At 41.8% G+C, this 26,351-nt stretch overlaps 1 protein-coding gene across 2 annotated transcripts; it reads left to right on the forward strand.

Annotated features, from left to right (window-relative positions):
• Positions 1-3,800: 3,800 nt before the first annotated feature.
• Positions 3,801-23,717, forward strand: pih1d1 (PIH1 domain containing 1). Of its 2 annotated transcripts, none has more exons than XM_079252934.1 (11): positions 3,801-3,853; positions 8,913-9,016; positions 11,118-11,175; positions 11,321-11,509; positions 19,678-19,739; positions 19,877-19,958; positions 20,034-20,130; positions 20,354-20,380; positions 20,470-20,548; positions 21,783-21,926; positions 23,580-23,717. In XM_079252934.1, exons 2-11 carry the CDS (start codon positions 8,939-8,941, stop codon positions 23,613-23,615), a joined length of 852 nt encoding a protein of 283 aa, XP_079109060.1. In that variant the 5' UTR covers positions 3,801-3,853; positions 8,913-8,938; the 3' UTR covers positions 23,616-23,717. The 2 variants fall into 2 exon arrangements, with proteins under 2 accessions (XP_079109060.1, XP_079109059.1); XM_079252933.1 differs by having other exon boundaries at positions 3,849-3,973.
• Positions 23,718-26,351: the final 2,634 nt, after the last annotated feature.

Below are 26,351 nucleotides of genomic sequence, written 5' to 3' on the forward strand. Positions count from 1 at the left end.
GGAAGAATGTATCTCTCACGACACACAGAGTTATTTAGAGGCATCATGTCCACACAGATGTGCACCTCATCTGTGTTTTTTTTTTTTTGGGAGCTACAACCATGCCACAGCACCAATCTGTTGGCTCTTCTATGCAGCTGACAGCTCAGATCTTCTTCATTTTCCTAAGCTCAGTCTTTACCTTGCCCATGAGCGGCAGTGGCACTCGTCTGGCGCCTTGAGCGAAAAGGGCTTAGCATCAGGTCTCAGTTTTATTGTGTATGGCTTCTGAACAAGTCCAAGGCCATCACATAACTTGGGGCAGTTTCTCTTCACAGTCTCACGATCTATAGCACAAATTCTGGCAATCAGATTTAACTTTACTGATGCTGTTCTACCCAGCAGGGCCACACACAGGTTTCTGACTACGTAGATTTCCTCAGTAGTACATCTGTTGCAATGTGAAATAGTTTCTGTGATAGACGCTAGCACTTGTAGTGATGTTTCACCTGGCCCACAGAGGGGCTTTTGTGCTTTCTCCAGCTGCTCATCTTTTCTTTTAAAATGTTCAAATGTCTTTGTGGAAACAGCCGACATCTGCTCCAGAGTCCAGCTTTAAAGTCACTTTATTCCCTCTCACATTTATGACAGTCAGCCATGGTTCTTCTTCGAAATCCACTTCTCCGAGAAAAAGTCCATCTGCAAAAGCAGCAACTTCATTAACAGTTGGGTTGGACCTGCAGACTCACCCATAGTGTCCACATTTTCCACAGATATGGCACTCTGTAATCTTCGCTGGGCACTGTGTTGCTACATGTGCTGGAGTTTTGCCACATTTGGTGCATTTCTACTGTCCTGCTTCGTCTGCTGAAGCTTTGTTGGCTTGTGTTGCTTTTGTTCTCTGCTTTTGAACTTGTTTGGCTTTCCATGTTTGACCAGGACTGTATCTATGGCTGCTCTGTCTGTGCTTGCTTCACATCTCAGATCACTTTGTTGACATTTTATGTCTTCAGATTGTCTTTATTATGATAGCTTTATCCAGGGTATGGTCTTTATCAAGCTGCATTCTTTCTGATGGATGAATCTTTCAGACCCACAACAAGTCTGTCTCTCGAAAGGTCATCAATGTAGTGCACTGTACTCACAGGTTTCTGCCAGTGCATAAAGTGCCGTTGTAAATGTGTCCACCGGTTCTGTTGGCCGTTGAATTCTCTTATTGAACTTGGCCTGTTCATAGATTACGTTCTTTCTTGAGACAAAATGTCTATCAAAGGCAGTTTTAACGATGTCATAGCATTGGTGTTGCCTGCCCATCAGCTCAAGCCCTCTTAAGATGTTGTCCGCCTTGTCTCCCATACAGTAAACCAGTGTGTTCACCTGGTTTGCCTCCGAGGAGTTATTCAGGTTACTTACCTGCTGAAAACGCTGAAAATGTCTGATCTACTTTTTCCATTCTTGGTGCTCAGTAAAGTTGAAAGGCTCCGGTGGTTTAATGGTGAAAGTTGCTGCTTGGGTCATTACAGGCCACCATTATAGGACTTATTGGTGCGACTGCTCTGGCTGACGCTCACGCTCCCTGCTTCACAGTTACTCGAGCTTGGTCGTCCATAGTCGCTAGCCGATTGCAAAGCAAACTTTACCTTCAAAGCACGCTGGCTTCTGACACCATGTTGTGGTGAGTTGCAATATAAATGAATACACTGCTTGAAGTAAACGCTGGAGTCTGTTGTTGGGACTGTGAGCTAGTCTGTTGTCGGTTCCACGTCGGTCTTTTTATATCCAAACTGCATCCATGCAACAGAAATTCCCGTCTTTTAGGAACAAGCTCATCAGTTTGGGTTGGCTGGTCATCTTTTAGTGAATTATCCTGTTCTGAAACACGTCTGCTACAGTCTTCCTCCATGTTTATTTGTTTTGCAGCATGCATGCCTTAAAGCGCATCTTTACGTAAAATACTGCAGTAAAGCAGCTTATTGTGACATAAAAGATAGAGCGTCATATGAAACGATACATTTTCTATCATCCAGAGGATATACAGTATATGGTCATATTGCCCAGCCCTAGTTTCTGGTGTCTATTAAAAGGCAGAAAACAATAATCCGATTGTGTTCCACAGGATTCTGAGCAAAGTTTGTAACATAAAGCGATGCCAAAAAGCTCTGAAACTGGATGTGTCATATGTCATGCTGGGCTCTAACAGGTTAAACATTGACAGCAGCCTGCAGCAGCAAACCAAACCAGCTGAGTTTATCAGGTTTTTATGGGTAATTTATTTCGTGTCATATAAACTAATACCTGCACCGGATCGTTGGACTGAAGCAGAATGTACAACCTTGCTGACTTGCTTGCAGTCTGATCGTTGTGCCCGAAACTTCTCTGCGTGACACCAGTTTGTTTTAGTTCCTGCAACATTTAAAACCTAAATAAACACAGTTTTGTCAAATTATCGGACGAACTTATACAGTTTTCAAATTGAATACCCTTTTGGCCAAACCTTTAACTGTTAGGTCTGTTTAGGTACTAAAACACTTTTCACACTGTGATGCGCTGTGTTTCACAACTATAACCACAGGCAGCAAAGTGAGAACACAACGTCAACACATCTTTGTCATCTTCTAAACACAAACCCATTACTGAACATACTGGAGCAGTTTCAGCTGGATCAGGATCAGGGGGATTTCATGTGAAACATGGTGGACGAGGATGAAGACATCAAACAGATGTTATTTTCATCAGTTTGATGGCACTAATTAATATACTATTTTTGGACAAATATTTATAATGCCACATTCATAATCGCGATGTCACTATTTGGTCTGTGTATGATCCTTGTGTCACTTTTATGATGTCATATTAATGTGGTATTTGATGTAAGCATTATTGTTTTTTCGATGTTATTGATCAATAATGTAACATATTTAGCTTTTGTCAGTAAAACTCAGGATACTCAGAACCTTGTGAATTTCTTCTGATTGAGATTAAATTTAATAACACAATTGAATATTTTTTAATCACGTTGGACTCAAATTTAGGGACCTAAGATGTGCAAATTTTTATTCTGTCTCTTATTCTTTTAGTTTCTTAGTTTCTTCTTTGTAACAAAAATAAATACATGCTTAAAGTGCAGATACATTACATGACTCATTCTTAAGAATAGAACAGTTCTTACCCAAAATAACTGTGCTGTGATGCAGTTGAACTAGGACATGAGAGTTAAAAGGAAATACTTACTAAGTCCAGTCCTAAAGCTGCTTCCATCAACCTGAAGGTCAGAACTCTAAGGTAGGGATAATTTTGTCCAGTTGGAAAAGACCTGTAAACCTTCTCATTGTTGTTTTCACAAAACAAGTAGAATAGTTTGCAACTCAAACTAATAACACATGATACTGTATTTTACAAATGCCAGTGTGTTCACCTATGTAGACTGGAAATAACAGCATGCAACTAATAGTATGAGAGCCAAATTACCAGCAACTATGACAGTCTATTACCACAGCAACCAATTTTTTTTTCCTTAGCAGCAAACCATTTATTATATTTGTGTATTAATATTATTCAGCATGGATCAACAAAAAGAAAAGTAATTTTCCATCATGCAGTTGTACTTAGCAATATGATAGCTAGCAAAGATTTCCATAGCAAAAAGCATTGTTACCTATAATGTTTGTAAAATATTGCAGCATTATTATTATTATTATTATTATTATTATTATTATTATTATTATTAAGCAAGTTCACAGTCCTTGTTAAAATTAAACTAAAAAAAAACAAACAAATAAAAAACTTTTACTCTGAAATGTCGAGAAACGGAAGTGGCCGTTGCTAGGAGGAAGTCAACAGATCCGGATTCGTAACAAAACAACTGGATACACGAGTAAGCTGACTATTATTTACTTCTGTTCAAGACGATGGAGGAGAAGTGTTAAAACAATATTCATGATGATAAAAAGAGAAGACTTTGTTCCAGAAAACAGGAAGCGACGTATGTTAGCTGGTAGGCTAAAGCTAAGCTAACGTCATGTAAACTAATAAATGGCGCCGCTGCGTTTCCAGGTTTACATTAACTTCCAGTAAATTGATCTTAATCTAGAAGACAGTTGTGCAAAGTCCCCTGCATTTACATCAAAACATGAAGGTCTGACCAGCCTAAGGTGGTGAATCGCTAAAGATGTTGTCAGGTGTTTATATTGCTCTCCAGAACGCGACCAAGCTCACGTGGAGGTCACGTGTTTGAAAATGAAAGGTTAAAGATTCAGAGCCTTAATTCTGAGAGATTATTAATTTTAAGGTTATTAGATGACATGAGTCAGCTGTTGCAAAGTGCAGTCATGAAGATAATCGTTAAAAAGGAACAACAACAAAGAAATTAAACTGTATTTTACAAGAAGAATCAACCAGTGGTGAAGTTTACACAGATATAAGGTTTACAATGTTATAGGTTAGTACAGTTCAGTTTGGATCACATGGAAATAAGTACATAGATCAGAATTTTTTAAGAGAGAAAAATAGGGCTTTTTCTTTTTTAAAGTATTTCATTTTATATATGTGAAACTTCGCTAAAACAATCAGCAAATTGATGATATACAGTTGTGCTCATATTTATTCATACCCTTTCATTAAAGAAGGATAAAACAAAAAACAGCTGGTTGTAAAATAAGCTGAAATTGATTAAGAAGTAATAAATAAAAAATTTATGAAAATCATTACATTATTTTCTAATTCTGGTTCAATAGAATTAAAAAAAAAAAAAAGCAAACAAATAAGATAATTTATTACATATTACATTACTCATACACTAACAGTTGAACAATCCTTTAATGTTTCCGCTCCAGTCAGGTGTTTTCTGTTCCTCTCAGTCAGACTTCTGCACCCGTTGACAGGTATTTTGTCCCACTGTTCAACAGAAAAGTCTCTAATTTGTCCAGGACCAATTGTTTGTTTGTTTGTTTGTTTATTTGTTTTTCTTTCTTCAAGTCAATTAAATGAAGAAACTGTCTCATATTACTAAATTATATTCTTGCAAATTTTTAGTTATTGTTCCTTTTTTAAGTCTCCAGTTATTTGAGTGACTGTTGTAAATTCAGCCTTTTCTTTAATGAAAGGGGATGAAGACATATGAGCACAACTGTTTGATTTATTCTTGGTGAAGTTACAATTTTCAATTTTAATTTATTTTCAATTTATTTTTTTTCAGTTTGTTTTTATTTAAAAGGGACAGTGCTAGTCAATGAACGTCATGTACAGTTTGCAAATGTAAACAAGCCAGATTATAGCCATAGGCTAATTTACATCTGTTGTCCCCTAACAGATGTTCCCTAAAATTACAAAATAAAACATTGTAAAAACATATTATTCCATTATTAAACAATCATTATTACAAAAGTCATTACATTCATTACATTAGTTAATACACTCAACAGACATGCCTGAGTACAACCATAACAAAGTGCAGTCAATATAAATAACATTCAAAGACAAATAACATTCATTTCTAAGAATAAGAAGCAGGTCAGACTCATTTAAAATGAAATCCTTACCCAAAGGTTTCTTAAGATCTAATTAAAAGTGAGACCAGAAATTAGACACATGCACACATCGTAAGAATAAGTGTTCTGTGGTTTCAGAGTCATTTTGGCAAACGTTGCATTTATCATTTAAACCAGGTATGTATTTATAGATGAGACCATTAACAGGATATTTATGCACAGTTTTGAAGACATGTTCTTTAGCCTTATTGGGCAGAATAAATTTGTAAGGAAGAGTAAATATAGCGTTCCACGTTTTATCATCTAGTGTCTGTTCCAGCCGTCTGTATCTAGCAGGTGCAATGTTTTTTTATGTAAAGAGTTTCCTTATGAAAACATTCTTAAATTGTTTTTGCAACGTTGTCACGAGTGGTGGTGGTAGAGATGTGGACCTGATACAGGATAAGAGAGCCAGAGATGCAGAACTCTGAGGTTTTAATCAAGGAATAAAACTGAAGGCAGAACTTACCAGGGAAACATGGTCTAACACAATGATCCAGCAACTTGAAACAGAAACCAAGCCATATATACACACACACACATGGAACAAGACACAGGTGGAATGGTTTAACTGAGTCCAGGTGAGCTACTGAACTGGAAAGCAAAACAGGAAACTAGACATCAGGGAACTAAACCAGGTAAACTACCAACTAAAACAGGAAACCAGGAGCTAAAGAGAACACGAAACGTCACATCCTGACACTGCCAAACGGAAACGGAGGATGAAAATCCGCTGGCTAATTTCCTTCTATTTGCGCTGATCATGAAACTGATGCTGTAGCCGAGGACACAGTGAGGAGAAAGAAAGAAAAGATGAAATACTTGTCATAAATTCTGAATAATACAGAGATTAAAGATAGGAAAACCACCGCTGCGCCTATGTAAACAACCACAGGGGCACCCAAAAGGGAGAATACTCCCCCATTTCTGTGTGTTGGTGGCGTCTCTGACTTGCTTCAGTATGTAACATTTCATAAAATACTTAACAGAAACAGAATGATTTGTTAGTTTACTTCAGATCTAGACTGAATTATTCTAGACAGGATTTATATTTATTTATATATATTTATGAACGCAGCTTCACAGCTTTGAAACATTCTTTTCTATTTGTGAAATTGCAAATAGAAACTATTCAATCTTTTTTTCATCTTGACCCCATTTGTTCGGGTCGTTCTAAAAAAGAAAAACTGCAACACAGGTGATGGTTAAATTTCTGCAGATTCAGACACAAGTAACTCTTGTTTAATTCCCAGCTGGACGCTGAAGATAAACAGGAACAGGGTGTTAAAAATCATTCTTGCTTTGGACACAAACAACTGCAGACTTCCATGTGTGTTGAGATCGTCTTTTATTCCCAGATGTGAGTCATTTTATCACTGTGATGGCAACTATTAAGATAATTCTTCTTCTTTATTATTTATTCCTGACTCGTGGTTTATTTAAAAGGTACCCTGGCAAGACGCACAAACAATAAAATAAATAAACATTTTAAAACAAACAACCATGCCAACGTCTCCACTAGTGAGAATGTGAGAATTATATTTTTGACTGAGTGGCACAAAATTGGCCGGATAAATCTCTCTCCACCACCACTTTTGTGGCATTCCCTCAAATAGTTTCACTTCATTTTGCGTTATCTTGAATTTCTCCTCTGGAAGTAATAATAAAAGATTTATTGGTTTGGTTGTAAAACACAGGATCTGTGCTTGAGCTGAATCATAAAGCAGACAAAGCTAAATAGGGGCCACTACAGGGTTTATTTGAAAAGATAGATTTCCTTTTTTAAGTAATTGCCTTACACAGCTTCGTGCTGTAAAAAGGTGAACTAGCTAAAATAACATCTTTTCTGCGGTTTTGTTTGTAGAAAATGTAAAACATTGTCTCCTCCTAATAGGAAACCACATTACTTCCAGTAAAAACCAGAGTACAGCAGCCCAGTTCATGCTGGTATAGTAATCTGTAAACTATTTTCTGATGAGTTAAAATAAGTGGGCCTGAGCAGTTTTGGGAGTGGTGTTACGCAGGTAAATATCCCAGAAACCCAGTTTCTGTTAATGGTATAGAACACCTTGATGTTCCATTGGGATTGCTGGGTGTTGGAGTTGTGTTTCATCCAGATTTCCAACCTTGTGAGGGGATTTCATCTGCATTTCTGGGGGTTGATTGAACCAACTCAAAGCAGCTCATCTGAAACCAAAACTCGGTTATAATTCATTCATGCTCCATGCAGAAGATAAATGGGCCTTAAAGTTAAAGGAGTTTCTTTTTAGACTCCAAAGTTAGTTGAACCTGCATTCTGATGACCAAATCTTTACAACACACTTCAGTCTTTTTTATGGTATATAAAAGATACACCAGTTTCTGGTGCAGTGTTTCTCAATCCAGGTCCTCAGGACCCTCTGTCCTGGAGGTTTTAGACATGTTCCTGCTCCAAAACACCTGATTTAGATCACTGAACTTCTTTATTGAGTTCCTTGCAGCCTGTTAATGAACCCTTCATCTCATTCAGATGTGTTAAAGTCAGGTTACCAATAAAACATGAATGGCAGGGGGTCCTGAGAAACAATGATTTAGTGTTTGAAGTTAGATTAAATATGAACATGCTTGAACTACGCCTGACACCTTCCTTTAACAGCATCAGTTATGTCAGCTTGACTGTTCCTGAACCCGCAAAAGCCACATGCTTGAACATGAGCAGCAGGGCAGAACCCAAACACGCTGACTCAAGTAAAACACTGAACAATACGACAACATGGGAATAGATTACAACATGCATTGTGGCGAGGCATGGAGCTGTCTTTTCTTCCATTTCTTGTGATGTTGAAAGGAAATATTTGACCCTGTTAATGTCTTTCAGATTATGCAAATACTGTCATGTTGTGTGTTTTGTATTTTTATTTTTGGTTTCTTGTTTTGTATCTTTAGTTCTGGCCTTCCCGGTTTAGTTCCCTTGTTTCTTGTTTAGCTTTTGTTCCTGTTCGTTAGAGTCACCTGGTCTGTTTCACCACACGTGTGTCTTGTTTGGTTTTCCTGCATTTATACCGCTTGGTTTCTGTTCTCATTGCTGGTCCATTGGGTTTAGTTCAGTTTAGCCTCCTGTGTCCTCTGTCTTTCAGTTCAGTATTAAAGCTTCTTCACATTGAATTTGTGGCTCCCGGCTCTGCATTTGTGTCCCTATCACCTACCTCACCACAATCGTGACAAATACCAATATGTCATAAAAGACCTGAATGTACACAGATAGAACACAGAAAACATTTCCAGCTTCACAGCACAGACACCGAGGAGGGAAAAGAGACCTTTGATGCCAAACCCAGAGGGCTCGACATCATGCATCTGAGCCTTGAGGTTGATTTATAGATAATATGAGAGGTAATTTATTCAATGTTAATCTCTACTTCATTGCAGGACGTGGATTTCAGCTCAGACCGAAGATGACAGACTCTTCGCTTCTCAGCTCTGAGCTGGAGTTGCAACAGCAAGAGGAACTTTACCAGCAGCTGCTGTTGCAGGTGATTTTACCTCCATGTTTAGTGCAGGAACATGAAAGCCATGCTGGTTGGAAACACGATGCCAAAGTAACAGGAGAGTAGAGTTTAAACGCAGTTAGGTGTCTGACTCGTTACACAGCCTTATCTCTGAAGGCATTCATGACACATCTGTTTTGGCCTTCCACAGCACGTTATCGCACATCGTCGTAGTTCAGTGAAGCACAGGAACAGTGGGGTTGTTTGTGTTTGCTTGAAACCACCAATGTTCCTGGCTAAGTATAGACAAAGAACTATTTACATATTAGTTTTGCTCCAGATTTATCTCATGGCAGTGTTTGGTTTTGATGTAAACCAGCTGGAAGTCTGCCTGGGCACTTGAGTTGAAGTCTGAAGTCTCTGCTTCTCATTGATTTTACGCCAAACCTCTATGTAGGAGCGTGTTTCCAGCTCAGTTTGCTGCTGCTGCTGTTGATGGTGACTTTATGTCAGCCTACGGTGCTTGAATCATGAGTTTGTGGTCAACCTTTTCAATTCCAAGTGGTTATCTGTCTGACTGCTGCTTGATTGTCCCAATAAAGCAGAATGACATGGCTCCTGGACCTGGTGTTAGCTGGTGGCTCCTGGGCCTGATGGTCTCAAAGAGCCGAGCAGGAGGCAGAGCCTTTGGTTATCAGGCCCCTCTCTTATGGAATAAGCTCCCAGTTAGTGTTAGGGAAGCAGACACCCTCCCCACCTTTAAGACTAGGCTGAAGACTTATCTTTTTGATAAGTCCTATAGCTAGGGATGGTTAGCATCCCTTAGTTATGCTGCTATAGGTTTAGACTGCTGAGGGACATTTCCTGATACACTGAGCTTCTTTCTTTTTCTCTTTATCTCTCTCTTTTATGGGGGGGGTAAAAGACAGTGTTGCATCATTAACATGTATGTCTCCTGTCTCAGCAGGTCTCCCTGGCCGGGAGTAGCAGTTCCTGTTGTCTGTTGTCTCTCTGTCCTCTTCCCCCCACACAGCAGAGGCAGATGGCTGCCTGTCCTGAGCCGGGTTCTGCCGGAGGTTTCCTTCCTGTTAAAAGGGAGTTTTTTTCCTTCCCACTGTTGCCAGTGTGCTTGCTCAGGATGGGAGATTGAGTTGGACTCAACTCGATCTGTTGGTTTCCTTATATAGGCTGTTATGAATTGGCCTTCATTATGTTTTCCCCTCTGTCTGTAAAGCGTCTAGAGATGGCATTGCTGTGATTTGACACTATATAAATAAAGTTGAATTGAGTTGAATTGAATGGTGACTGGTGGCTCCTTGACCTGGTGTTAGCTGGTGGCTCCTGGGCCTGGTCGCAGCTGGTGGCTCCTGGGCCTGGTGGGAGCTGGTGGCTCCTGGGCTTGGTGGGAGCTGGTGGCTCCTGGGCTTGGTGTGAGCTGGTGGCTCCTGGACCTGGTGTTAGCTGGTTGCTCTTGGGCCAGATGGTAACTGGTGACTCCTCGCCCCTTAATGTAACTGGTGGGTCCTGGACCTGGTGTTAACTGGTGGCTCCTGGGCCTGGTAGCAGCTGGTGGCTCCTGGGCCTGATGGTAACTGGTGACTCCTCGCCCCAATTGTAACTGGTGGGTCCTGGACCTGGTGTTAACTGGTGGCTCCTGGGCCTGGGAGCAGCTGGTGGCTCCTGGACCTGGTGGGAGCTGGTGGCTCCTGGGCCTGATGGTAGCTAGTGGTTCCTGGGCCTGTTTTCTTCTCACATACTCTTAAAGTGTCTCAAAGTAGCACCCAGGGGTTCATCCCTGTGAGATACACTGTCCTAACAGACCTGCAGCTGTGACCGGCTGTGTGTGGCGATACGTATAAACATGTAAGGTTTTATTGTTTTTGTGTTATTTCTTGTTTATTTCTCAGTAACAATCATTATATATTTAGGGTTATTATCATTTGGAGGTAAATTGAGAGAAAGATGAGGAAAACGTAGGCGGTGAATACGTTTAGTCTCTGTAATAATAACTGAAGGATTGAAATGCAATGAGAGAACCAGCTGTGCTCAGCTGGAAAAATCTCTGTGGCTGGTTAAATGACTTTTGTTTGGCTACAAATCCTTGCTCACCTGTTGACTGAACCAAATAATCTGCTGCTTTTTCTAGACTATGGGAAATCTGCAGACTGAAGCTCCAAACTCCAAAGTAATCCGACCTCAGCCTGGTAAGCTTCGCAACATTTACAGTTTGTTCCTGAACGTCGGTATCTGGAAGATGTTGTCCCAGTTGTTTTGTTCTTGCCTACTCAGGACTTGTAGGCTTTTTCTCCTTTCTCTTATTTAGCTTTTACTTTTCGTCCCTCCTCCCAGGCATGTGTGTGAAAACGTCCTCCGAGCCAAGCAAGGAGAAAGTCTTCATCAACATCTGCCAGTCAGACAGTGTCCCGTCCCCGCCAGACCTCTCCAGGGAAGATCTCGTGACTCTGCTTCAGTCAGATGACCCAAGTGGCTACAGAGTTCCCATGAGCCTCGGCGAGCCTCACACAGAAGTAGACAACAGTATGTACCAAAGACACACCAACCAGTCAGAGATGGTTCTGCTGAAGGTTTCAAAACTTAGATGCTCTCAGCAGTTGTGGTCATGACAACAAGTACACTCATCGCCCACTTTATGTGGTGCTAAGTGTTCAATGCGGTGTAGACGCGGTGAAGACAACTTGCAGAAGTCCAAACTGAGCAGTTGGCCCGTCGCAATAAGTCAATTGATCGCATGATAAGAAAAAATGGACGCAATAATTTTTGCTTTCTTCTTTTCTTTCTCAAGAACCAAATTTGTTTTAAGACAATATTAACTAAACACAACAATACATCAAGCTTCTATCTGCACTTAAAACACAATCATCAACTGCAGTTTTCCCAGCTGGGAAACAAAAGATTTTAACAAACAGGCTATCTCCATCTTCCCGAGAGTCCACAATCACTGCGGTGTTTAACCCACAGATTAAATACAACCAGGGCAGTGCAACATGGTGTGCACTTAGACAGTGTGGTTGGTGAAGCGATACTGGCTTTTAATATTGTTAATTTACATTTTGAAAAATGTTGCAAACATTTCACAGCCAGTATGAACTGCCTGGATGAACATACATGTTTCAAACGGCATTTCCACAACTTTACAATGACGTGAAAAATGACATACTGAAGGTGTTTAAAGACATTCAGTTTTACCATTCCACCTCTGGTAAAGTACAAATGTGTATGTCCCCTTTTATGAGCTTTACCATAGACTATGTACCTGTGATACATAGTGTTTAGAGACAATATGTTCCAGATAACCACGTTACCAAAACCCTAGGAGAAATCCTGAGAAATTAAAGTATGTTCTTGAAAAGATGTACTTGCCTTATTGTGTCATTATTGTTATTTTAGTTGAAGATGGTCTCAAAATGACAACAATAATCACTTGGCGCAATATTATCGTCTATCGCAATAATTTCTGAGACAATTTATTGCGTGGCAAAATTTGTTACCGTGACTTAAGAGGCTTTGAATGTGGCATGTTGTTGGTCTGAGTAGTTCAGAAACTGCTGAACTGGATGATTGAAGCGGAATAGTCAAATATATTCTCAATTTAGCAATTTATTAGTTTAAGAAACAATCTCAGTTCATGTAGAAAATCTATCCAGAGCAATAACAGTCAGATACCTCGTCTTTATACTGGTCACCATCTTGATCACACCCCGCTGTGGGATGGCATCCCAGTCATCAACCAGTTAGTGTGGATGTGTTGGTCATCCTGACACAGGGTGCCTGATCAGGTTGTTCCATCCTGTGGAGGTAGTGTCTGATAAACCCACTGTGGGGGCCTGGTGTTGTCATGGTGGAGGATGCACTTCAGTGCCAGACTGGAATTATGGGACTACCACTGGTTGCAGAATCTCATCTCCTATGAGATCACCTTCAGTGATAACAAGCTTTGTTTTCCAGTGAGGGACATTCCCTCTGTCGGAAGGAATGTCTGGATTCCTGCAGCAGGTTCCAGTAAAGCTGGGGCAGTAGACCTCTTAAAATTTGACCTTTTTCATCAAACATATGCAAACTGATATTATTCCCATTCTCCAAGGTCTAAACAAACTAACTATATAAGTTATTTTGGTCCTGGACCTTGTCTATGCCTGCCTCATGAGCCATGTAGTTTTATTGTAGACGGTTTTTCAAAAACAATGCAAAATTCGGGACATTATGTCCTTGTTTTCATTGTAGCTTCCCAGAGGCTGATGCTGTAGCACTGAAAGTTGTACCAAATGAAAGCTATTCTCCACCGGCCACTGTGTAACCATCACAACTGACGCAGCTATCTGCTGACACAACTATCCATGACCTCCAGCTTATGAACCTCCTGTTGAGGACCTCCTGTCCTCAACACAGCTACAGACCTGGTAGCCCCAGAGTCTCACTTTGTTGGATGCTCTTGAAGTGAAATGTGACTGGCTCACTACTCTTGCTGACACCAAAATAATATGAGTTCAAATTTACACTGTTGTTAATGTGTTTACAACCATATGCAAGAACATTTTATTAGCTTTCATTTGGTACAACTTTCAGTGCTACAGCATCAATGAAGCTACAATGAAGCTACAATGAAAACAAGGACATAATGTCCCAAATTTTGCATTGTTTTTGAAAAATGTCTACAATAAAACTACATGGCTCATGAGGCAGGCATAGCCAAGGCCCAAGACCAAAATAACTGATATATCTAGTTTGTTTAGACCTTGGAGAACGGGAATAATATCAGTTTGTATATGTTTGATGAAAAAGGTCAGATTTGAAGAGGTCTACTGGGGCAGTGATATGTTTACCAGTGTGTTGCATCACATTTCCTTTCAACAACAGTAAGCGTTTAGGAACTGAGCGTTTCATAATGTGTCAGTCATTTCCAATGGGAGACAAGTCTGGACTTCAGACAGAGCAATCAAAGACCTGCAGCCTTTTACTACGAAACCACGCTGGTGGAACACCACCCCCTGCTGAAGTAAGTAGGAACGTCTCTGAAAATGACGTCGCTTGGATGCAGCATTCGTTGCTCCACAACCTGTATGAAGCTTTCAGCATTACTGGAGCCTTTGTGGGTGTGCAGGTTAGCCATGTCATGGACTGTAACGCCCCCCCCCCCCCCCCCCCCCCCCCCCCTCCTCCCCCTCCCTTCACACATGCTGGCTTTTAACTCTGCACTGATAACATTACTCAACCAGTCTTTTGTCGTCCCTCTCCCAGCTTTTTGTGATGCATTGCAGGAACCAGATTCAGTATGAGTGAATATTTAAAAAAAATAAATAAAAAATTATATTAATCATAATAAGTTGATCAGTTTGAATATTGATTATTAACTTGCAGCTCTGCAGGCTTTCCCTGCGTCACACCTGACTTGGATTAAATTCAACAACAGCCTTTGAAGGTCTGCGCAGTGACTCTTTAACTCGAGCCTGTTCTGAAACAGGATATCCTGTGGGCCTCATTGGACTGAGTTTTTCCTCATATTCTATAGATAATTTTTGACTGTATTTACCTTGTAGGATCATGCGCAGATGAGTGACGTAGGATACTGGAACATTATTAGGTCCTGATTAAATCTAATTAATTTCTTTTCCTTTTTCCATTTTCTCCTTTTTCCCCTGAATTGTGTTTTACTCTTTAGACCTAATTAATGTTATGTCTAATCATCTGGTTTTAAATTTGCAATAAAATAAAGTTGCCATGGATACCGCATTTTTTGGGCCACAAGGCGCACTACATTATAAGACGCAGCCTCAGTTTCGGAGTTTATATTTGTCTTTAGGTGATACAAGGTTATACACCAAGTTTTGGACGCACGCTAAAACGAAAGTAAAACGAAGTAATGAAACAACAATACTTTACAGTATTTCTTATCAGTCTGTTGTAACAAATCTGTCAAAGTCCTCATCTTCTGTGTCAGAATTGAACAGCTGGGCAATTTCGCCATTAAGCATACCGGGTTCTCTCTCTTCGTTGTCGTTGCTGGGTGGGTGTCCAACAATGATACCAGCTTTTTGCCAAAGCTCGATGGAGATTCCTTGTCCCAGGCATCCACAGTCCACTCACATATGTTGGCGTAACTCGCCCAACGCCGCCTCCCAGTCTTTGTGTGTTCGCCATCACTCATCCATCGCTCCCATGACACTCGAAGTTTAGCTTTAAACGCCTTGTTCCCACCAATGTCCAGCGGTTGTTAGACCTCCCAGGATGATGGCAAGTTCAAAATTCATTTGCTTTACTTGATTTTCCACCGTAGCGGTGATATGGGCGCGGATGGAGACGCAGATCAACAGAGACGTGATGCATCATCTCTTTACATTCATCTCTCTCTGCCACTCTTTTCTTTTCTCCTCGTATTACGCCCCGACGACGGTGGGAAATAGTCTTACAGTCAACTAAGCAGAGCGCTTACTAAAATCACACATCTTTACAGATTTTGGAATTCGGCGCACACATAAGGCGCACCACCAATTCTTGAGAAAAGGAGCAGCTTGTAAATGTACCTTATTGTCCGAAAAATACAGTTCTTATTGCAACAGACCTTGAAATGAGCACAGAGTACCAGAAGAAACCCTATTTGCAGCACAATATCATGATCTCATTGGCGTTGCCATATTTTGAAATCGTAAGGGACGATCTGAAGACTTTGGGGAGCTGAAGGGGATTCAAAAAGCAAACTGTGAAGTTGTATTCATCAGCAATGTTGATGTTCAGGCAAGTTTAATTCAGCTTGTTTGGTCTTGCCCTTTGAACAGTTAAGTGAGTGCAGTTAAAGGAGGAAGGTTTAATAACAAGCCCACTTTGACCCTTCTGAACTTCTGCACATGTCAGCTAAACTGTGTGGTCACGCAGTTCACTCTGCCAGTCACATAACCGTCTTAAAACGTTCCAGAAAACCCTCAAGAAGATCGTTCCCAGATAAATACTTGTTTAGCTGTCAACATGCTGATTGGAAAGCAGTTAAAGTATGAAGAGTGAGTGTTCATAACACTTGTCAACCACTTATCCTACCCTGAAATACTGCAGGAGGTTTGGAAATGAAGATTAATAAAACTCATAACTTACATTTGTCATTTATTACTAAACAAAGATTGAATCTTTAATTTTCTTCTGTTATTGTAACGTGGAAGTCTGCCAGGCAGAGATTAAGCATGATTCCCACAACTGTAAATGACTGCAGGCTCAGAAAGCAGGATGTGACTCTGCGTACAGACAGCTCCTTCGTGTTAGCGTGGAGCCTCCTCACCAGTTGAAGGCTTTCTCTACAAAGGAACAAATGTTGCGAAGCTTACCAGGCTGAGGTCGGATTACTTTGGAGTTTGGAGCTTCAGTCTGCAGATTTCACATAGTCTAGAAAAAGCAGCAGATTATTTGGTTCAGTCAACAGGTGAGCAAGGATTTGTAGCCAAACAAAAGTCATTTAACCAGCCACAGAGATTTTTCCAGCTGAGCACAGCTGGTTCTCTCACTGCATTTCAATCCTTCAGTTGTTATTACAGAGACTAAACGTATTCACCGCCTACGTTTTCCTCATTTTTCTCTCAATTTACCTCCAAACGATAATAACCCTAAATATATAATGATTGTTACTGAGAAATAGACAAGAAATAACACAAAAACAATAAAACCTTACATGTTTATACGTATCGCCACACACAGCCGGTCACAGCTGCAGGTCTGTTAGGACAGTGTATCTCATAGGGATGAACCCCTGGGTGCTACTTTGAGACACTTTAAGAGTATGTGAGAAGAAAACAGGCCCAGGAACCACTAGCTAACACCAGGTCCAGGAGCCACCAGTTACAAGTGGGGCGAGGAACCACTAGCTACCATCAGGCCCAGGAGCCACCAGCTAACACCAGGCCCAGGACCCACCAGCTAACACCAGGCCCAGGAGCCACCAGCTAACACCAGGTCCAGGAGCCACCAGTTACAAGTGGGGCGAGGAACCACTAGCTACCATCAGGCCCAGGAGCCACCAGCTAACACCAGGCCCAGGAGCCACCAGCTACCCGCAACTCCGCTTGTCGAGGGCCGGTATCCAGCAGGTTTTTGTTGTCTCCATGCTCCAACACACTTGACCGATATTCATAAATAAGTTGACAAGAAGCTGCTGGATCCATTTGATTTGAATCAGCTGTGTTGGGGGAGGGAAACAACAAACATCTGTTGATACCGGCCCTCCAGGACTGGAGTTTGACACCCCTGCTCTACTGTAACACTTGAATCAAATCGATGGATCCCCAATAGCTTGTTGTCAAATTCTGCTTGTTTAACTTTACACAGCGAGACTGATGTGAATAAACGACGCAAAATTATGCAGAATTTAGGGTTGAAATATCAACGTTTTTGTCTGTGCACAGTAAGTTCAATGCAGAATTGTGAAGAAATGCTGAAAATTTCAATACAGACTTGATTTTTGCCACAAATCCATGTTTGTGGCAAAAACAAACACGGATTCCACGTCAAGCGGCAACCTCTGGAGGTTAAAAGTGAAACCTATGCCAAAGTGCCAAAACCTGCAGTTCCCCCTTAGATCATTTTAATCTGACAGCTGAGGCTGTTCTGGGATCATGTCTGCCTGCTGACTGGGACTACAAGGCCTCGGCTTCTCCGTGCCGTTTTACATCAACAGAAACATATTTAGGGGCGTGTCCTTTTGATTGACAGGTACCCAATATCCCGCTTCAAGAAGGTGGAACGTAGAACAACCACAGTTTTTAGCCAGTTAACAACGTGACGTAGCTTTAACCCGCTTACCTCTGTTAGCTGGTTAGCTCTGGGTTAACTCAGATAGCTCTTAGCTACAAGCAGGTTGGAGTTTGCTAGATGTCAATCATCCATCCCCATGTTCACGGCCCCTCTTAGCTCCACCTCTTTGCCCATTTTTGTATTCGACGACATGCGTTGTGGTGGAAAGATGGCGATGGTAGGAACCGCCCAATGAGCTTCAGAAACCTACGGGTGACGTCATGGAGGCTCCGCCCATCATTTATAAACAGTCTATTAGGGCTGTGATGATATGCTTTTGTCCCGATTCCATTCCGATTTATTGGGTGCTGATTCAATTTAAATTTCGATTCTCAAAATTCTTCAGTATTGCTGATTTTTGTAGATTAAAAACAAACAAAAAAATGTATGAAACTTCTTTTTGCTGGTAATTTTTCTTGATTTCAGTTCGGAGAAAACAACACAGTCGCCAGACCATCATTCTGCGCCTATAACGCCCAAGACGACAAGTAAAAAGATCAATAAAACCAAAAAAAAAAAAAAACCAAAATTTTATAGTGGATTAATTTTATTTAATTTAAAAAAAAATCACTTTTTCAACAAAAAATAATCTATTTCAAAATTTTGAAACAAAAAAGTCAATTAGATTTTCCCACCCCTACAGTCTACACGTCAGGCGACGACGACATCGTGCCGATGCAGAAGAAAAGTAAAACAAGCACTGGGTTCATCTTCTTCTAGAAACATGAGGAGAACTTGGGGAGTGTAATTATTGAGCCCAGGAGCTGAAGCTGGAAGTCTGTGGGACAATATGAGGATCAGCATTAGCACCGAGCTGTTAGCCTGAAGAAGCAGAGAAAAGTAAACCCAATCGGTTGTGATGATACGGGAAGTGATGAACCGGCTGCTGGCGCTGTTAACACGCCTTCTCTGATTGGTTGATTGTGTATCTGTCGGATGCACACATCAAGAAAAACTCACCTCAGTTCTTCAGTTTGATAAAATTAAACTCTTGGCATCTGATGAGGTAGATGATTGGCGTTTAAACTCAACTCCATCTCCAGCGTCTTGTTCGCCATCACTTATATAGACCACAGTTTGTCTGGAACAGCAGCGTGTGAGTCTGTTGTGATGGACAGTTTAGATTATCTAGTTTTCCAGACATTTATTTCCTGTCCAGGAGGTTTACAAACCAGCAACAATGTCGCGTTTATTCAGAGACTCTATGACAGGCGTGTCCAAAGTCGGTCCCAGAGGACCGGAGTGGGACACCTCAGCTCAGTGAGATTATATTATTAGATTATTGATTGCATTTTCATTATGAAACATAATCTCTATCACTACTACGTCGATAAGAAACCTTTATTTAGACTCAAAAGTAGTGACAAGGTCACTTCCTGTCCAATCAGGAGCCGGCAAAGATCAACAAGCGAGCAGAAAGTTCAGTGTGTCTGAAAATAACAAAATGTTAATACATCTCCTCCTGGAAGCCAAGATTTGGGAGAAGGATTTCCAGACGGAAAAATGCTCGCTTGCTTTTGATCTGTGTTATTTCTACAAACCTTTCCATTCCGTCGGAGGCGCTCCAGCTGACTGAGCAGGTTTAAAGTCTTCATTTTTCTCCATTTGGTCTGAAATAGTCAAAAATCTCGCGCTGTTTTCTTACATTAACTCACATGGACAGCATGTGAAGTTGTTTTCCCAGAAGCTGAGCTGGAAACATGGAAGCTGAGGCAGGGAAGCGTCGGTGGGAGACGCCAAACTTTCCATCCAAACATGTTTACATGTCCTGATGGGCTCCAGCTGCCTGTAAACACATCAGGGTTTCATTCTGAAGAGACGTTAAGCTAAACGTTTACATCGACAGGATGTCGGCTCTCACTTTACTGTAAACTTGTATTGCAGTACTTTATGTTTGTTTGTTTGTTTGTTTGTTGCAGACTCTCACGCCTGCACGGCGTACGATGTCGTCATCAACCAGCAATTTTTCCAGAAGTGTCAGGTTGGCTTTGACTCGTCTGAGTTCCTCTCATTCCCTCTTCTTGTCTCCCTTAAAGACAAAACACTGCGAGCTTAAATAAAAGCCACACACACACACTGAGCGTGTGATTAAAAGTGTGTGTTGGGTGTGTGTTGCAGAAAGACCCGCTGTTCCAGCAGTTTGTCATTCTGGTTTCTGTGGAGGGTTTGGAGAATAAATACGGTCTGGAGCTCAGCAAAGGTGAGTGGGGCTTCCGCTTTGTGCAGCTTCGCCGTGGTCCTGCAGGCGGCTGATGGATTTACGGCGTTTGTGCAGACTGGAAGGTGCTGAGGAACCGAAAGATCATGGGTTCGGTCAGCGAGCAGAACATCCGGACGAAGAGCAGGCCGGTGATCCAGGAGCTGCAGAATCAGTACGTCTTCGTCTGTGTCCACAAGGACACAACAAACTCTCACACACACAGTCAGATCCTCACTTTTCTTTGTTTTTTTGGTTTATTTTAGTGAGTTATTTTTGTTTTTATTGACTTTAATCATCCCATTTGTACTGAAAACCACTGAATCCTTACATTATTTCAGCATGAAGATGTGTGTTAAGTGATCTGAGAGACTGAAACAGCTTTCGTTTCCCTGCAGGGAGGAATCCACAGCTGCTGCCAGAAGGTGACTCTTCTCTCACTTCTGCTTCCTGTCATGTTGTGTAGAAAGTAAAACCAGCTCGTCTGATCCGCTGACGTCCTGTTTGTGCTCAGACCAGAGTTCACGCTGCTAGTGGAGCCCCCTGCTGGAGAGCCGGAGTTCCTCGTGGCAGAGATCCAGCTTCCTGGAGTGGTGAGAGATTTTCCCACGGCTTTACTTTCTAACGTTTGTTCAGACGTTTAGGGGAAAAATAATAAACAAACCTCAGATTGAAATAAGAATTATAAAAAATATAAAATAAAGATGCAAAGTTTAACATAAAAATGTGAAATAAAACAACAAAATTTGAGAAAAATAATGAACTAAAACTAAGTAATAAACAAATGTAGAAAACTTAGTTAAAAATAAAGTTCTTTGTCAAAACTTCTGAAATGACTAAAAAGTTCAACACAAACACATCATGATGGACTGAAAGTCAGTCTGGGTCTGAACAGCAGCCTTATTGTGCAGCGTGTGTGTGTGTGTGTGTGTGTGTGTGTGTGGTTTGCCAGGTAGTATGCTTCCTCCCGCAGCACTAGATGTGCATGTTGGGTAAACTGGTGGCTGTGTGAGCATGAACAGTCGTTTGTCTCTCTGTGATGAACTGGCGACCAGTCCAGGGTGTTCTCCGCCTCTCATGCTTTGCAGGGACGGACTCCAGCTTCCCAGCAGCCCTGAACTGGACTGAGCAGTACAGAAAATGAAAGAATGTGTGTCTGAAAAGGAGAAAAAAGGTCCTCTGTGGCAGGAGTAAAGCCAAACAGGCGTTTCCATGCACAGCTGCAGTCGGGTTGGTTTTGTGAGGAGAGCTGGTAAAAAGCAGCATAAATAAGTCTAAATGAGAAACAAGTGTAAATATGTAAATAGTTTCCTTTGTTTCAATTGTTTTCCCTGATAGGATGAAAATGTTTGATCAGTGCTGATCTATGTGTTATTTCTACAAAGATCTGTTAGAAATAAATCCAGTTTTCTTCTTCTGGTTGCTCTTCCAGCTGCTTTATTAGTTTTAGATCATTTTAATCTGACAGCTGAGGCTGTTCTGGGATCATGTCTGCCTGCTGACTGGGACTACAAGGCCTCGGCTTCTCCGTGCCGTTTTACATCAACAGAACCGCTCTGGAGTTGGAAGGGTTAAAGGATCAGGAATTATGTGATTAATCTTTAAGAAACGCCCAGACAGGTCTCCCATTTAGATCCATTTTTATCGCTGGGAGAAACTTTTGAAATGAAACATGAGAGGCAACAAGTTACCATGACGACGCTGATGATCCAGTTCGTGTTCCTGTATGTGTGTGTTCTGCCGAGCTGCAGCCGGTTCTGGTTCCGGTTCTGGTGAACAAATGAGCTGAATGTTCTGAGCAGCGGGATGTTGTTGTCTCCTCGGCAGACCTCGTCCCGTTCTCTGGTTCTGGATGCCGGGGAGGACCGGCTGGTCCTCACGGCTCGACCCTCGCTCTTCCATCTGGACATCTTCCACCCGTTCCTGGTCGACCAGGAGAAGAGCGTGGCCCAGTTCAACGTTAGCACGCAGGTATGGAAAACCACATGGCTCACACAGAGTAAACCAGTAAAACCAGGAAGAGAAACCAATAAGAAAAGATCTGCTTGTCTTTCTGAACCATCCGGTTTATCCGACCCGTCTCAGACAACCAGCAGACCTTTACAGTCCACAGTCTTGCTGGTTTCCTCTCTACAGCACCAGTAGAACCAGTAGACTCTAACTGACTGAACACACGCCACAGCTCCTGGTTCACACATCGTCTGTCCGCTCGCTCGGTTAGACCTGATGATCCAGAACGCCCCGTCTGGTCTTCAACCAGCCCAGAAGAGCTCCCATCAGCTGCTGATCCCACTGCACTGTGGTTACAGTTGGTTGATTATTTTGACTGATATCTCGATTATTTAACACAATTATCCAGTATTTATAAACAACGCTGCGCGTCGTGGTGTTCTAGACTCCGTGTCGTGCATTATAACCGTCTAATGCACGGTTCCGAGTTGTTTAATCCGCTTTTACCGCTTATATAGGAACTATTTTATGTTGGCCTGGATGTACGTTTTATACCAAACAACCGCAGTCAGGCTGCAGCGCGTTTCTCTCATTCACCTGTTAAAAGACGGCTGATCTGAACCAGCTGGTTAACGCGTTGCTATGGTAACGCCCCGTAACGGTGGGATATTACAGTGTTTAACTACGTATAGGAAAATAATGCAGCCAGTTGTCACTGACAATGGTATAAACTATGTTTATGTGAACTTCCACAACCTACTGCAGTTATTCTACATGGACCTGCAGCCGGAGCCGACTGAGACTGGCCGCCTGGGAGTGCTTTAGGACGGGAGAGGCTCCCGCTGCTCCTTCCTTACAGTAACTGCAGAACAATATGTGTCTTCAAGTCAGTCGCCAAAACACCAGAAAAGTCTCTAATAACTCCAGTAAAAGCTGCTAGATTTGTCACTTTTAACAAAAAAAAGTCTCCAGATTTAGCGAGAAAGTCTCCAAGTTGGCAACAGTGTCTGAATGAAAGCAAAGCGGCTGTGGGAGGAGTTTACAGCACAGCGCTGCAACGCCAGAGACGCTCGATTAGCAGCTGAAGACAGCAGGAGAGGAAACTGCAGAGAGGAAAATAATCACACCCTTTTATTTTTATTACAGATGAAAACCCAGATCGTTATTGAGACTAAAATCTGATTTATTGCCCCGCCGTAGTGCACCGGCTTCTAGTCGCAGCGCATCACGTTCAGTTCTTCTGCTTCCAAACCAACAATCAGAACCGCTCATGTCTCTGCCAGCGAAAGGCGCCCAGTGCTCCCACCACAACATGGTGGGAAATCCGTAGCTAGGCTTCTGGTGGGGAAAGATCTACAGAACTCTGTAACATTTCCTCACCGAGCTTCCCTCTTTCTCCTGTCAGAACAAGTTAGAAACATTTGACAACTGAAGTCGATGTGTGATGAAACAGTCTCTCTGCCTCTAACGCTACATGGCAGCGCTCCCAGCTCTCTGACTGCTGCTTCATTCTTCATCATGACTTTTTCTTGCTTGTGTTGTTCTCGCTGTTTGGAGAAGAGCGTCTGCTAAATGCTGCCATGTGATTGGCTGATTAGATCCTCGTGTTAACAGGAAGTTGAACCTGAAGAAGTGACCTCAGATTGATCCCATTTCTCCCTCTCTCTCTTCCAGATCCTCACCGTCACCATGCCCGTGCTGCGTTCATGACCATCGTGCCACTGGAAGTTTTTTTTTTTTCCGTCACACTTCTCTGTTTCCATCGATGATAAATTCATTTGTTGCCGGAGAAACGTTGAAAGAAGGAGCAGGTTAAACTCTTCCTGTGTTTATTTTTGGAATAAAACGATAAAACTCCAGCTCTCATCTCCCAGGTGAATTAATATCACGTTCAGCCTCTAAAAGCAGAAGCAGCGGGACATCTTGACCCTGTCTTTGTCTTTTTGTCTCTCTGCATAGTTTACATCTGTAGCGTGACGGTGGCGTGTTTACTTCATCTGCGGTTTGTAGAGTTGACACATGACGGCTGAGAGACGGAGAGCTGCACCCAGAAAGCTGCATCCTTCACAGCAGGACAGGCGCTTCTGTGTTCAGGCTGGTTTCTCCACCTTCATGTGTTTTTTATGGGTCAGCCGACTGAAGTAAACGTACGTCTGAGAGGATGGATCGCTGCTGGTTGGCTTTGTCTCGTCCTGCCAAACGTTTCCGGAGGAATTTTTGTCCCTTTTTCAGTCAAAACTTGTGTTCAGTGCCGCGTTAAGTCTTCCATTGTAAACATCAGTAGTAATGATGGTGCCACTGAGGCTATTTTAGGTCAGAGCTCGTGTTGTGAACTGGAAACATTCCCTTAAAGGGAAAAGGAAAGTGATCTATTTCTGGATCTGCTGCCGTCATCTCGCCGTCTGGATCTGTCGGTCATTCCTCACATCCACATCAGTCTCACCAACAGAAGAACGACAAAGAAGAGTGGGAGAAAATGTCTGGAAAGATGTTTTTTTTTCTTTTATAACTTGTCCTGTCCAGCATCAGATCAGCAGGATGGTGGTCTGGGTCTGGGTCTGGGTCGAACAGTTTGCTTTGCAAAGAGGAGCTTAATAAAGATAAAGCTCCTCCTGATCATTTAAGTGTTGGACTATTCCTGGATTTACATATGTATGGTGGACCTGACAGGAGTGTTGTGGTGAAAATAAAAAGAAAGTAAACCGAAGAGAAAAAGAAAGTAAAGAGAACGAGACGCTGATACACAGAAACCACCAGTCTGAGATGTTTCAGTCTGGGAGAAAACCAGTTGCTGCTCCTGAAAGGAAACAGAAAAGTACCTGAAACTTTGTCAAAGTCAGACAAGCTGGGGAAAGTCTTTAATCACAACAAAAACAAGCAGACAGAGAAGTAAACATGACCTGTAGTTGGTGATTAAACCCACTGCATGAGACGCAGAAAAAGGTTTGGACATGTGGGAGGAAAATAGTGATCAGTGACTGAAAGTGCAACCAGGCCCCCACAAAGATCAGAGGCAGACCATACCGTGTCATCAAAGGGTACTTATCCCAGCCAGCCAGCGGCCGCCATACCCCCCCCCCCCCCACCATACTGGTTATATTTTTATACAACGGTAAAATTAATGAAAATCAACAGATTCTCTACCTTCATGTCAACCTCCACAAAGCTAGATTTACAGAGACTCAACATGTATCTGAACTGATGTTTTTATTCCATTGGATAATCATTTTAAATGTAATAAAGCCAATAACATTACACCAATGGCTTTATGACTTTTAAAGTCTCTAAATGATTACAATATTAGCTCTTACTACATTATTATCTGCTTTGTATTTTATCCAATAGATGTGCAAGTAACCAACATTTGCACAGAAAATTAGGAAATTTGTGTTTGGTCATTTATTTCTTTTTAATAAGATCAATGAGAACTGAATTATAGATTGTTGGAAAGCCTGATTAGACACATTTACAACGAGGTATAACTTATAAGGACCCTGCTTCTGTAGAATGAATAACAGAGTTATACATGTAGGGAATGTGTTTGCAGGGGTGTATCCAGGATTTTTTTTAATGGGGTGGCCAGGACACCAGTTATTGTGGGGTGGCCAATCACATTAGTGGTTAACTTTGGTTACAGTCACTGTGTCAAATACAGGGATTCTTTTAGGTGTGCGGAAACCTGTAAATAACCATTTAAATTCATTTCCAATGTAAAAAACAAAACATTTTAACACTAGAATCGCCAACCTTTTCAGATTGTCCTGCAATCGCCCGTCTCTACCATATCACCCCACTCATTGACCAATTGTTTTTCCAGTCAGGCAGTCTGCATGTTCCAACTTTCCCTCCAGTTCAGCAGTCTCATTTTAATTGATTATATATTTATAAAACAGGCCCTTGAACTGGTACAAACAACACTTTTTACACAAAGTTTGTGATTTATGAAAAAACAAACTTGAGGGAGCCTGTGTGGTCCCTCAGGCAAACTCTGACCCTTGGGTACACTGCTTTTGGTGCCTTTTGGAAGTGAACTCTGAACTCAGCATTGCCCACTCGTGGATGAACTGACTTAACAACTATTACAACATAAAAGGCACATGGAAGTATGATGACGGTGACATACAGTATAACAACATTAGAAATGGATGACACCATTTAAGGGGACATCTGTAAAGGAACGTTAATGGGCCTAACAAGGTGTTACCCTCTACGCCCTTAAACCTGATTACTCCTGCACAATATCCTCCCATATTTCACACACATTAGCTCAGTTGTACCCAAACTGGGAGGGCGGGCCTCCAAGGGGGGGGCGTAGTGTTGTTTTAAAAAACTAATTTCCAAACATTGGTGCTTGCTAGTGTCTCTCACATATGTTATGGTTTCTTCTTCTGAGCCTTATTGTGTTAATGCACCGAAACAAGAACAGATCCATCTGAAGCATTTACT

Source organism: Telmatherina bonti (genome assembly GCF_933228915.1).
Source record: "Telmatherina bonti genome assembly, chromosome: 14".
Lineage (NCBI taxonomy): Eukaryota > Metazoa > Chordata > Actinopteri > Atheriniformes > Telmatherinidae > Telmatherina > Telmatherina bonti.